The sequence below is a fragment of the Hyperolius riggenbachi genome, chromosome 5 (assembly GCF_040937935.1).
Source record: "Hyperolius riggenbachi isolate aHypRig1 chromosome 5, aHypRig1.pri, whole genome shotgun sequence".
Lineage (NCBI taxonomy): Eukaryota > Metazoa > Chordata > Amphibia > Anura > Hyperoliidae > Hyperolius > Hyperolius riggenbachi.
In genome coordinates, this window is record NC_090650.1 from 51,762,070 (window position 1) to 51,775,976 (window position 13,907).

Below are 13,907 nucleotides of genomic sequence, written 5' to 3' on the forward strand. Positions count from 1 at the left end.
TCAGCCAATGAAATGGAGGAAGAAGTTCAGTAAGGGCCCGTTTCCACTGTTGCGACGAGATTTCGCCGGCATCCCGACGCTTGTAAAAACGCATGCGGATGCGTTTCCGCATGCGTTTTTACCCGCGATTTCGCGTGCGATTTCGCATGGCAGGGTGCCATGCGAAATTAAACATGACTCTGCCAGGGCAAAATAACATTGAAAAAGGTGCGAAATCGCACGCAAATCGCGGGTAAAAACGTATGTAAAAAAACGCATGCGTTTTTCCTATTAAATACATTAGCGGCGATTTGCATGGATTCCCGACGCAGGCGAATTCTGTGGGTCCCATCGTGCAGATTTGGCCCGCCGCCAAATTGCTCCCGCACGCCGCACATATGGAAACAGCCCCGGCCACTTCAATGTACCAAGCGAATCCGCATGTCGGCGCCGCATGCGGATTCACTATGGTGGAAACGAGCCCTAAGGCTGTGCAAGTGGAATGCTAAGATCAGGGTGTTCTATTATTTATATCCCCCTCCCCCCACCCCTCCTGGCCGTCTGTAAATTACATCTGTTTTTTTTTGGGGGGGGGGGGGGGGGATTAAAATAATTATAGAATATCTTCAAAATGAACAATACGGTTAACATCCTGAAATAAGAGCAGACAGTCCAGAAAAGAGCGGTTAACACTCAAATATCGATGCAAAAATCCAAATCCAGAAAAACTTTGTAGATGTGACATTATATTGGCTGCTGTGACCAACCTCTCCTCAGCTTGAAATGGTAGATTAGCTATAACAAACTGCACAGCAAACACGAGAAACCATGGGTAAATATCCTAACGGTCTACATAGATATCTGTGAATGTTAATAGCCATTTCTACAAATCTGTGTGTTAGGTTCAGCAACCCTTTACTTCATACACAGGCCACATATCATGCAGTTTTATGACCCATGTATGGAAGAGAAGCCCAGTGAAGCTTTAGTGGAACTCAAGCCAAAACTTTTTTTTAAACTTTGGAATTGGTGCAGAAGAGGTGAAACTTTTCAGTTCTTCTCAGGTTTTGTTGACCGTTCACCCTGCTGATACTTATACTCACTTTTTCATTCCATGTGGCACCACAAGGAGTGAGGGGATCCCTCCGAAATGAGAACATTGCAATAAAAACTCGTTGTTCCCTACATTATTAGAAAGTGTAATCCTATCCAAACTAAGAAGTCCAGGTATTAGCAATTCCACCTTAATTCCTTTATTGTAGCGTTGGTCTGTAATTTAATACATAAAGCAGAGTGGTGTAAACTTTCTGGCCAAAGCGGGAATTGGCAAAATTTGTTTCAAAATGATATCAGCCAAAGTCCAGAAACGTGACCAAATTGGACATTGACCAGCCAATGCACAAACATTTCCCTCAGTGATTTTGCAATCTGGCCGGTGAACATCATCTAGCTACCCCTACACTAACGCTACCCCCTCTCCTATGCCCAACACTAACCTTCTACATGTGCATGTGGATATGGGACCAACTTCAGTAACCTCTGGTACATCAGATCTTTGCCACATCCTTTGGCCAGCTCCGGAACTAGCTGCCCAATTCTTGAAGTGGCCACACTAGGTTTTGGCCACAATACATATAAACACTGCTCTGCCAACTCCCGGGTGTCTCACATTAAAGCCCCTTTTTCAGGTATTATCTTCTATTACCTTCTCCCTATCACCCCTGGACTTAACCCAAGGATGAACACCCATCCAAGTCTCCACACACACACCTACAGAAATCCTTAGCTTTATGGGTTATGTAACCACTCTAAACAGACTAACCATCTCCTCTCCTAATCACACATCAGCCTGGTGTTGGTTCTCCTACATTGTCTCCCAATGCTCATCTATAACTTCAGTTGAAAGGCAGGCCAGCCATGCCACCCTCCAGCTCTTTAAAGTTTTAGGTGCGTGTGTGTTTGGGATATTATTGAAGATCATTAACAGCAAAACGGGCTTGAAAATGGCCGCTGTATTGCTACAATGCAGGAGACGTGAAGAGCATTGGTAGTGCCCTGGGCTTCATCCCTTGGATGGGATCACACGTTTGCCATCTTCTATCAGTAATAATCATAACTATCTGTGGTACCCCCAGGCACTAAACCTTGTTTCATTACATGCTTAGCAACCATCATAACACATGCTCACTATATAAAGCATTAAGAAGTGTATATACCACTATCTCGTCCCAAGTGGTGGTGGTTCCCCAACTAGTGGTTGCCAGTGTCTCCTCAGAAAGTGAGTGGAAATTTTTCCAAGGACAAAACCCAGACAGAAAATCTACACTGTCCAAATTCTAAATAACAAAAATAATCATCATGGAAAGTTTTGATGGAGTTCCACAGTAAGCTACTGGCAGAAGCACTTGGGAGAGTCTCCTTGGCTAGGCCATGCAAGAGCAATAGTAAGGCTTGGTGCTCCTTAGCAGTGAGAGGAAGGAACTTACTGTTTTCCTGCACCCTGGCCACGAAGCCTGTGAGAGGTATCTGTGGAGTCAACTGAGGCATGGGGGGAGGGGGTGAAGCGATAGAGACTGGAAGCAGCAAAACAGACAATGGACACGTATAGACGGGTGAGGAAAGAAGAGACAACAGGCAGCAGTCAGTAACGAGGACCAAAAGCAGCAACATATTAAATTATATAAACACACACAAATTACAGGAATTACAGAATGGCTTCAAACCATTCACATTTACCAGTCTGTGATATCACGTGTTTTATTTAGTGAAGTCATGCACTGTTTTCAGAGAAAATTAGAGTGAAATACAAGCATATATGTAAACTTTCTTTTTCTTTTGTCAGAATACTATTGCACTTTGGTGAGGTCAACATGCGAGTCTTACTGACTTATATGAATGCTGTAATAATAAATGTATTTTCGTAAACTTCACAAAATTGCTCAGCTTTCTGATTTGCGATGAGAAGCTGTGCAACTTGAGGAGAACTGGTCATACAGTAAGCATTTGTAACAACCTAAATCTCTATTCTCCAGTTGCTCTCGAGGCTGGTTTTACATATGGTCCTTAATTCACTAAGCATTATCGCATTCGGTAATGCAGAGAACAGCTGATTTTACAGATAACCTTGCCAAATGCCAATTCACTAAAAAACCTATCACGGCATTGAAAAGTAAAATTACAAACTAGTAAGGTAAATTACTGACTAGTGCAGTAAATAATTCAAGAAATATCAAGAAATTGTGATTCCAAAGACTAAAGCATTTGGTAAATCAAGTAAAAGGGTTTGGTATTTATCTACAGCTCTCAACAGCCGGTAACTTACAATTTCCATTCTGTAACATTACCAGATATAGCAGACAGCCCAAAGTGAGAGCCACACAGCTCTGCTTCTCACCCCATTATATCCAAACCTCTGGTGGGTGGAGCAATAGAGGCAAACATTAAAAAAGGCTTTTCTGCATCCCTTTAGACGTGCATAAATGTATACTGATAGACATTAGAGCACGCTCTAGTTAGAGATGCACTGGTCAGAAAATAGAATGACTCATTCACCGACTTGTAAGAGAAGACTAATAGCTTGCTGCCTGACTTGCTCAGTGTATTACCTAACTTCGACTGCATGCGGGAAATCTTTGTGAATTTGGAGAAAAAAAAAAAAAGTGTAAAATACCAAATATGGTATTTTATCAACCTAAATTATTTTATTGAACTATCCTTAAAGAGACTCCGTAACAAAAATTGCATCCTGTTTTTTATCATCCTACAAGTTCCAAAAGCTATTCTAATGTGTTCTGGCTTACTGCAGCACTTTCTACTATCACAGTCTCTGTAATAAATCAATGTATCCCTTGTCAGACTTGTCAGCCTGTGTCTGGAAGGCTGCCAAGTTCTTCAGTGTTGTGGTTCTGCTATGCACTCCCCCCTCAGGGGGGAAAGAAACACACAAATGATCTCTTGAGATTCAAAAGGAATGCTGTATACAGCCTGCTTGTGTATGGATGTATTTTCTATGTGTGGACATACTGTACATCAATCTACTTCCTGTTTTGGTGGCCATTTTGTTTGTTTATAAACATACTTTTTAAAACTGTTTTTAACCACTTTTAATGCGGCGGGGAGCGGCGAAATTGTGACAGAGGGGAATAGGAGATGTCCCCTAACGCACTGGTATGTTTACTTTTGTGCGATTTTAACAATACAGATTCTCTTTAATTAATTTAGGCCATTGTGTGGTTGTCCTACAGAAGGGTGCTTTGCGTAGCTCCGCCCCCTGCTCAGTGATATGCCCCCTGCTGGACAGGAAGTACATCACTGAATTTTGAATGATCGGCTCATCACAATAGGGGGGGGGGGGGGGGTGGAATCACTATTTTCTTGAAGTGGAAAAAAAGCTTGTATTTCCTTTAAATTTTGAATGAAAACAAAGTACAGCTGCTTTAGAAATTAGAAACCAGGAACCTCCTTTAATCAGTGATCGGAAAATAATAAGCAGGTGGTGTGCAAATCTTAGATAGGTGCAAAGAAACAAAATCACCGTACATGGTTATAGTGGTGATATACGAGGCTTATCAAAGTTATTTGCTGTGGTCAATTCACAAAGAATGTGAGGAATTTGAAATTTTAACTCGTCTCCTGTTTGGCGACAAGCTTGTACTCGATCGTACAGCTCAATCAATCCATAACGCCTTCACAGTTTAGGGCCCGTTCTCACCTGAGCGGGAATCGCGCGATTCCCACTCACGGCAAACCGCTAGCGGTTCTGCAAAAACCGCTACACAATGTAGCAAGTGGCAGTGTTCTCACTGCCGCGGTTAGCGATAACCGCAACCGCACTGCATGCAGCGGTTTGCCGGCGACGAGCGTTCCGCGATTACCGATCGTGATTAGCGTGCATAGCACGCTAATCACAATCACTACAAAACCGCCGAAGTGTCCAGTTATTTTTCTGCGCTAATCGCGGGAAAATCACTCCCGCAAAACGCCAGCGGTAATCGCCGGCGTTCTGCGATTTTAAGTGTGAACGGGCCCTTAGTGTTTTGTCTAAAAATATCAGCAGTCTGACAGCAATATTTTGGTTGTTAAGATGTTTGAGCTGCTGCAGAAGAGGAAGTAGAGTTGAAACTTCAAAATCCCTCCATCTGTTTGTCCAGTGACCCCAAACTGGCTTGTGACAGAACATGTTGCGATAACTGCGCGCTGTAACACAAAGCAACCAACCGAAAGCTAGCTTTCAATATTTCACTGATGCTGTGGGTTGCAGCACATCAACTTTTTATATAGCAGTAGAAACCAGAAAGAAGCAGTGAGCCAAAAACTGCGGCAATACAATTAGAACAGTGACTGCACTATCGTGTTTAGTTATTTAAAGAGGATCTGTAAGGGGGGGGGATAAGTTACCTCGGGGGAAGCCTCTGGGATCCTAATAAGGCTTCCCCTGTCCTCCTCCATCCCATCGCTGTCAGTCGAAGATCCTGCCGGGCTCCAGGATCATAACAATCCTATGAGAGTCTACGCAGTAGAGTGGATCAGGCTTGGCTTTTTTCTCCTGAGCCCGAACCAAACCCACTACTGCGACAGCAGATTTTCGGTGGCTGACAGCGCTGAAACGGAGAGACTGAGGACGACGGGGGAAGCCTCATTAGGATCCAGAGGCTTCCCTATCCCGAGGTAAGTACCCCCCTCTTGGGCTTCCTTTTTATTTTTTTACCTTACACTGTCTCTTGTAGCCATATCTCCAGTAGGTACCTCCAATCCAGCGTGTTTATCAGAACATCACTCTAATGACTGGACAGAAGCCTGGCCAATGAAATGACCGCATAAAGCCAAATACTGGCAAGGGCAGAACTAGTGGCCATCTTGGTTTTTGAAGCTCAGAGATCATCACCGCCACAGTGCAGTGGAGGTGGAGCGTTAGAGAATCTGTACTGTGAAAATCTTACATAAATAAACGTACCAGCCTGTTTGTTGTCTTCTCCTAGCCCCCTCTGTGACATTTTCGCCACTCCCACTGCTTTCCAGGTGAGATCACTGTTTTACTCATTGTTTTTGTAAACAATGAAGATGGCCGCCAAACAGGAAATACATCATCAGAGCAGGTGCCTGTTTGCAGAGGCTCCTCTCAAATGTGACTTGATTGCTAGAATGTTACTTCCCATGTGCACGCCTCCTGCAGGCTCTCCTGTGTGTGTATGAGTCACAGGCAATGTCTCTGCTCACAGCCAGCGTCTCTGCAAGGCTTGTGGAGCTGAGACATTTCAAACAGCTTTGAGTGCAGAGAGATCAGTGCAGAGCTGCAAAACTTCTCCCTATCACAACAGAGACAGTGCAGCTACTAAAGGAGTGGACTTCCTGTTCGCAAAGGTCATATGAGCCCATTAGATAGCTTGCGCTCCTTAACCCAATCAGATTAATATTAGCTAGCCATTATGTCCACAAATACAGGCCAAAGTCACTCCCCAAAATGAACTTACACGGAAATACAGGACACACACTACAAACACTACGGGACAAGGGAAGAGGGGGGACATTCTGATAAAAACCTCAATTAACAAAAGGTTTCACATATACTTACGTGCTTTATATTTGTGATAAGGCAAATATAAAATGTCAACTGCATTGAGCTCCAGGCTAATGACTGAATACATGGATGTCAAGCAGCATACGTGAGAGGTCTTACCTGCTACACGAGTTACATCTCTGACCAGCCAGTTCTGAACCAGGTGACTCTAGACAGTCCACCCAGCCAGTGCAGTCAGCAATTTGACCTGACATTTCTCCTGGCGCACCAGTAAATGCCGACCAGCCAGGATATGCTGACTGGACTGTGAAGAGCAGCAGCACAGTGATGAGTCATACATTTTACAGGGATACTTTTATGAAGGGTTTACACTTGTCAATGCGGGAAAAGCATGCGTATTTCCACTTTTTTTAACACTTTGTGCGTTCTTCTGCGTTACAAACACTCAATTATTGTCAGAGGACCGCTCCAGCGACAAAAATAAGCAGTTAAAATCGGACAAAACCAACAAGTTTTGGACTAGTCCATCTCCTCGTGGGGGATTCTCAGGGTTTTCAAATGAATTTCCTTAACGGCAGTTGCTAAGTCTAACCACCAAAATAGTGTGCAAGCAAGTAGGGAGGCTGGCTGGTATGTTACTATTTTGGCAGTTAAAATGCTGTTCAGGAAATGCTTCAGAAAACAAAGAAAACCCCAAGAATCCCCCATGAGGAGAGGATTTAATCCAAAACCTGTCGGTTCTGTCAGATTTTAACAGCTTACTTTTATCGCTGGAGTAGTATTTTAAGAAAAATGCACACAGTAAACAAAACTATGCTACAATGTTGTGAATTTTTCTCTCACATGTGAAATTTGTATTTATTGTGAGCGAACCCATTGACTTAAACGGGTTTAAAACACTTAACGCCATCTAATTAGGGGTTTAAACGGGTGCTCGCACGCTCCTACAACGCGCATGCATGTCGGCAGAATGCACCTTTATTAAATGTCCTATTTGCACCAATTGGTGCACAAAGAAGATGTTTCTAAACGTCCATTTTGCATCAAGTGGTTAAAGAGAACCTGAGATGAATAACAAAACATTCATACATACCTGGGGCTTCCTCCACCCCCTTCAGCCTGATCCATCCCTCGCCACCGTCCTCCGCCTTCTGGATCATCTGCTATGGCTCCTGGTAATTCCGGGAGTCGGGGCCGTGCGCGCTATGCTCCCATCCCTGGGAGCATTCGGCGCCTGTGCAGTACTACTACACATGCGCAGAATGCTCCTGGCTGCGAGAGCTCAACGGGTGAGTGTGCGCAGCCACACTGTGCCAGTGCCAACTGGCCAAAGTTGCCTGGAGCCGTTACGGAAGATCCAGGAGGTGAAAGTGGAAGACGAGGGAGTGAACAAGCCACACGGTGCTGGAGAAAAGCCCCAGATATGTATGAATTTTTTTATTATTATTCATCTCAGGTACACTTTAAAGTTGCAGTAGAGACACAAAAGCACGCGCCCCATCCATCCAAACCATAACTGGCAACTATGGTAACAATATGGTGATCACAGAGGAAAAACAACCGTAAGTGTACCTCAAAAGTTGTGCTGCAGGCTGCCAGTGGAGGAGGTGGGAGATGAGGGACAACGGTGGGTCAGGCGACGGTCGTTTCGCGTCTCACTGGACGCTTGTTCGCGCTGCGTTGTAGTGGAAAGCAGCGTAACAAAGCGTCCAGTGAGACACGAAACGTTCGTCCCCTGACCCACCGTTGTCCCTCGTCTCCCACCTCCTCCACTGGCAGCTGCAGCACAACTTTTTAGGTACACTTACGGCTGTTTTCCCTCGGTGATCAAGATCTCGTTACCATAGTTGCAATAAACCAGTTATGGTTTGGACGGATGATGTTCGTGCTTTTGTCTCTCTACTGCAACATTGGAACACTTTCTTCTAAGATGTACAATGGGGCAAACGTCCAGCAATCGGCGTAAAGAGGTATTCAAGGCTGCCATTGTTACATTTTCACTGACCAACGATTATTTTTAAAGGGTGCCACACTAGCGCTTTTTCTTCAGATAAACACTTTAAAATTATGAAGCACATTCACATATGTAAAAAAAAAAACCTTGCAATTTTGACAAGTGCAAACAGCCCATTACTGATAAAATAGTGCCAAGAATAAGCACTTGAACATGATAAGCTGCAATAAAGAGATTTAATTATTGTAACACAATGGATGTCTCACTCAGTGTAGGCAACAGGTACACTTTAAAATAGAAGCGATTATAGATATTGAAGGGGTTATGTGTTCTATGTCTCAATAATAAATGCAGTAGAAGCAAACCGTAAAAAAGTAGAAGATAGAGAAGCAAAAGCTTACTTGAGTTTTGTGAATACAGAGGCCCGCCATTAATATGAGGTTGCCCAGAAAACTGGGATGTCACAGAAGGGGTCCGCCTGTATCCTCCAGAAGAAGTAGAGGATGTGTTGGAGTTGTGCCGTGAGATCTGCCTCGCCATTGAGCCAAACTGGGAACCCGGAGCCGTGCCACCGCCAACTGCTAAGAGTTTGCCGAAGAAAGCCGCACAGAGCGTTAGGATGACTTCGTTAAGCAAGGGCAAAGAATTCAAGCAAAAGCCTCAGCATGGCGCCAGCAAGATCGGCACAGTCCATTGGCCGTCATTCATCTGCTCACAGAGGACACCAGTCGTCTGTTCAGCAGTTCTGCTCCTGGCATCACAGGCCAATGATCTGCTGTCCGTACTGGCAGGCCAAGGCTGGGCCGATGATGGCACAATGGTCACAAGTATACCAACGTTGCAGGAGGTAGCATGCACCACTTACAGTACAGAGGCGACTGGAGCTGTGCGCCAGGGCATGGTCCTGGGAGCTCGCTGCAGCATGCAACATCTGCAACAATTTACTGCCATGTACATGTATCATACATTCAAAATGATCGCTGAAGAGAACACCCTCTATGCTGCAAAATTTAAAATGGCATCATGAGGCTTAAAATGTAGCCACTCGTGGTTTAGAAATACAGATTTTGCCATTTAGGATGGCTGCAGAAAATTGTACTAACAAGCTCATTAGCCCAGAATAGAGGAACAGGGACTAGATTTTATTTGATAACCTTAAAAGGGGCACAATGGTGAAAAATTGTAAAATTTAAAATATGTGCACACAGACAAATAAGAAGTATTTTTTTCCCCAGAGTAAAATGAGCATAAATTACTTTTCTCCTATGTTGCTGTCACTTACAGTAGGTAGTAGAAATCTGACAGAAGTGACAGGTTTTGGACTAGTCCATCTCTTCATAGGGGATTCTCAGCAAGGCTTTTATTCTTTATAAAGACATTCCCTAAAAAGGATTTAAACAATGATGCTGGCCAGCCACCCTGCTCGCTACGCAGTTTTTTTTGCAATTGGACAGAGCAACTGCTATTCACTAAGTGCTTTTGAAAATAAATAAATCCCTGAGAATCCCCCATGAAGATAGACTAGTCCAAAACCTGTCAGTTCTGTCAGATTTCTACTACCTACTGTGACAGCAACATAGGAGAAAAGAAATGTATGGCTCATTTTTACTAAACTGGGTCACTGCGGGGTACTGGAGGATCGGTATGTCACGGCATGGGCACAGGGAGGCTGCATGTGGCTGGTAGAAGCCCCAGGTAAGTTAAACTGGATTTTTTTTCCATTGACTTTACAACAACAACAAATAACATTTGTGAAGCGCTTTTCTCCCGTGGGACTCAAAGCGCATAAGCATGGCTCCGACCATCGTGGTACAGAGGAAGAATTTTATAAATCTGGAAATGCCAGGCTAAACAGGTGGCTTTTCAGTCTGGATTTGAATAGCTCCAGGGATGGTGCTGTCTTTACTGGGTGTGGTAGGGAGTTCCAAAGAGTAGGGGCAGCATGACAGAAGGCTCTGTCTCCAGATTTTTTGAGGTGCACTCTGGGAGTGACCAAGTTTATAGAACTTGCTGATCTGAGGTTGTGAGAGGTGTGGTGCAGCTTCAGCAAGTCCTTCATGTATCCAGGGCCCAGATTGTGCAGGGATTTGAATGTCAGCAGTCCAATCTTGAAGAGTATTCTCCATTCTACTGGTAGCCAGTGCAGTGAGCGAAGGATCGGTGTAATGTGACAGTGGCGAGGCTGGTTTGTTAGCAATCTGGCAGCAGCATTCTGCACTAATTGCAGGTTTCCTATAAAGCATGCATACTTTTAAGAGTGAGTCAGTGAAGTGCACCCTCTAGCGTAGAATCTGTATTTCCTTCTGATCCACTCATTGCAATTTCTGATGGAGAGTCAGTGAAGTGCACCCTCTAGTGTAGAATCTGTATAAAGTGCGCCCTCTAATCCTCATTGCAATTACTCAGGATAAGTCAGTGAAGTGTGCCCTCTAATGTACAATCTGTATTTCTCGCTGATCCTCATTGCAATTACTCAGGGCGAGTCTGTGAAGAGCACCCTCTAGTGTAGAATTTGTTCTTCTTGCTGATCCTCATTGCAATTTCTCACTGAGAGTCAGTGAAGTGCACCTTTTAGTGTAAAATCTGTATTTCTAAAACTCTGAGCTACAAATACATTTCTGGTTCAAGCCTCTTCAGCAGTCATTCCATAACACATCATTATCATTTGTCAATAAGGACACAGAATGGATCACAAAATTCTAATCCATCACCAATAAATTAATAGGTTTGGAATTAGCAGGTTTAGCTGCATGCAGAATACATCATTTATCCTTGGGATGAATGGAAACGTCCTGCAGACTATCTTGCCAGGTTTGGTGTCCTGCAGCTCCCCCTGCAGGTGCTCTACAGAAAAACGCCATGAAACTGGGTGTACAAAAGCCTAAAAGGCTATTTACTGCATGCTTTATGGAGTGTCTCCAGGAAAGTGGAACTAAAATCTCCAAAATATCTCCGACCCTGCAGAGAAGAGCAGTTGTCAGTGAATAGCCTTTATTCCCCTCTTTCTTTCAAACACTGATAAGCTGCTCTGGGTTCTGTACATGCATGCTAATGACTTTGTAGGCAATTTGTCATGCTAAGCAAGGTGGCCACACACACACAATACTACTTTTAATATCTATTTTCAATATGACAATTACAATTTGGTCATATTTGACATATATGACAAATTAATCAAACATACACATGCTGAAGTGTACAGGAAAAAAATGACAACTGAACATTTTTTGCTTGGGTCTATAAATCAAGAAATTGGCAATCCTACACTATTCAATCTTCTTAAAAACTGCACAGAAATTCCCGCTGCTCCCGATCGAGTTAAAACTCCTAAAATGTAATAACCTGACTTCATCTTATATTGTGTGGCCACTTTAAAAGACAACTGTAACCTCCGAAAACACAAAAAAAATACTTGAGTACAAGTCTCGAGTATAATTCTAGAATTTAGGTTTGACTCACTAAAGTATAGGGGTGGACTTATACATGAGTCACGGGCAACACTTAGCACACAGAGTAATGTGTACCATTAGTGACATTTGTAGCAATGTACCCAGTTGTAAGTGCCACTTTCTTGATGAAGGAAATGCCAGAAAACCACAGGTCTGAAAGTCCTGGCCACAACAATTAACAAGGAAAGGGGCAGGAAGAAAGATACTGGGCTGCACGGAGGGGGAGTGAATAATTGCTGCACTTGGGGGCCTGGAGGAGGTATTGGCTGCACTTAAAGGACAGGAGGGGTTCATATGGCTGCAATACTGTATGCAGTGCAGTCATTAATCCCTCCTCGTTCCCAGTGCACCTGGTCCCTCAAGTGCAGCCATTAACTTTTCTGGGTAGATTTATACAGGAGTCAATAAAAAATACCAGCTTAAGAGGGTTGAATACTGGAGTAGACTAATACACGAGGTTGACTTGTATTCGAGTATATATGGTAGATACTCACCTAAGAGGAAAGGCTCTAAATTTCTTAGTGCCTTCCTGTTCCTCTTTGCATCCCTTCCTTCCACCAATGGGCCACCGTTAATATCTCATGCCGGCTGTGTCTTTGGGTCTCAGAGTACTTACGAAGACAACTTCTTTAGAAGTACATCGTAGACCTGAGCACATCCGTGGCCTTCTGAGGAGACCTGAAGGCCTTTGCAACATGAAAGTCTCAGGCTGGAACGGGGAGCCCAGCAGTGGATCAAGGGGATGCAGAGAGAGGAATCGGAAGGCTCTAAAGGATCCAGAGCCCACTGTCTTAGGCGAGTATCTAACTTTTTTTTGGGTGGTTACAGTTGTCCTTTAAGGATGGAGTAGTGCGGTTTTCCAGCTCCCTCCTGTTTCCTGGAGAACGCCTATAACAGCCGCAGTAAAAAGAGCACAGCGCAGACACCAGTTTCTGTAACAATCTGGCCCGACACAATGTAATCTGTCTGCATGATGTACTGTAGATAATACATCTCTCAAGCACTAATACTGTAAAGCCGTCATTATTTATTAACCATGTTCGATTGAAATTGAACAGCCGATGGCAAAGAAAGTCTGCAAGACGTTTAGCAAAGCCTCTAAAGTGAAATGTAACTGAAGGAAGCCCTCAGAAGATAATGATAATGCAGCAGGCTAAAAAGTAGGAAGGAAGGTGCTGTATAATTTCATAAAGCACATTGCGTTAGCTAGAAAACCATCGCTACTTTCTCAACTGCAATTACTCTGTGTGGGCGCTATAAAAGCAATTTAAGTGCAAGACTGAAAATTCATATTTTACTGTACTTTAAAGCGGACCTGCAGTCAGAACTTCCTCTCTGCTCTAAAAGGGGAGCAACAGCATACATGCTTTCATGGAAGCAGGCACAGGGTTAAGATCCTGTGTTTACAAATTAGCTGATCTGCCATGATTCCTGAGCGAACACCACTGATAGATCAATTTGCATTTGTGATTAGTCACAGGCGAGGGAGGAATTGGACAGGCGAAACCCTCTAAATACATACAGGGAGCATTTCTCTACATTTTCCTTCTGTCCTGTGCAAGCCTTCAGGTCCACTTTAATATTCAGCTGCCAATTGGATTACTGCATTTTGGAAAATTTTAGACAGAGTTGGAACTGAAGGAAATAGTTTCTGTTCTGTCTGCAGCAAACTACATAATACTGAAGACCTAATGACTTTTGTAACCCTTGACGCATCAATCTATGGTAGTGACGTAGCAGAGGAAGGAAGGGGTGTGAGGGAAGTGCTTGTTTGACGTGTCTGACGTATACACTGTACGTGATTCAAGTTCTAAGCACACCCTACATCATGAAAAGACAAAACAACGAAATCTTAACATCCAAACTCCTATTTCACTTCAGAGGCTTTTGACACTAGATGATGTTGCGTGGATTAGATACATGATAAGTCGTGTGAGAATCACCTATGGATCATTAAACACCAGGAAATGAAACTACAATTATTGATACACCTCGAAACCACCATGGA

General features: G+C 43.7%; 1 protein-coding gene across 14 annotated transcripts in view; it reads right to left on the reverse strand.

The window, feature by feature from the left end:
- ABI1 (abl interactor 1) overlaps positions 1-13,907 on the reverse strand; it is a 153,575-nt gene that overhangs the window by 7,113 nt on the left and 132,555 nt on the right. For 5 of the 14 annotated variants that reach the window (XM_068235670.1, XM_068235672.1, XM_068235673.1 and 2 more), the window contains 2 exons: positions 8,852-9,031; positions 2,466-2,552 (listed from right to left, as the gene is read on the reverse strand). The exons of 2 other annotated variants lie outside the window; for them this stretch is intronic. In XM_068235670.1, the coding sequence (XP_068091771.1) occupies positions 2,466-2,552; positions 8,852-9,031 (267 nt within the window). The remainder of the gene's footprint in view (positions 1-2,465; positions 2,553-8,851; positions 9,032-13,907) is intronic. 7 more of the 14 variants (XM_068235671.1, XM_068235676.1, XM_068235674.1 and 4 more) reach the window with 4 other exon arrangements.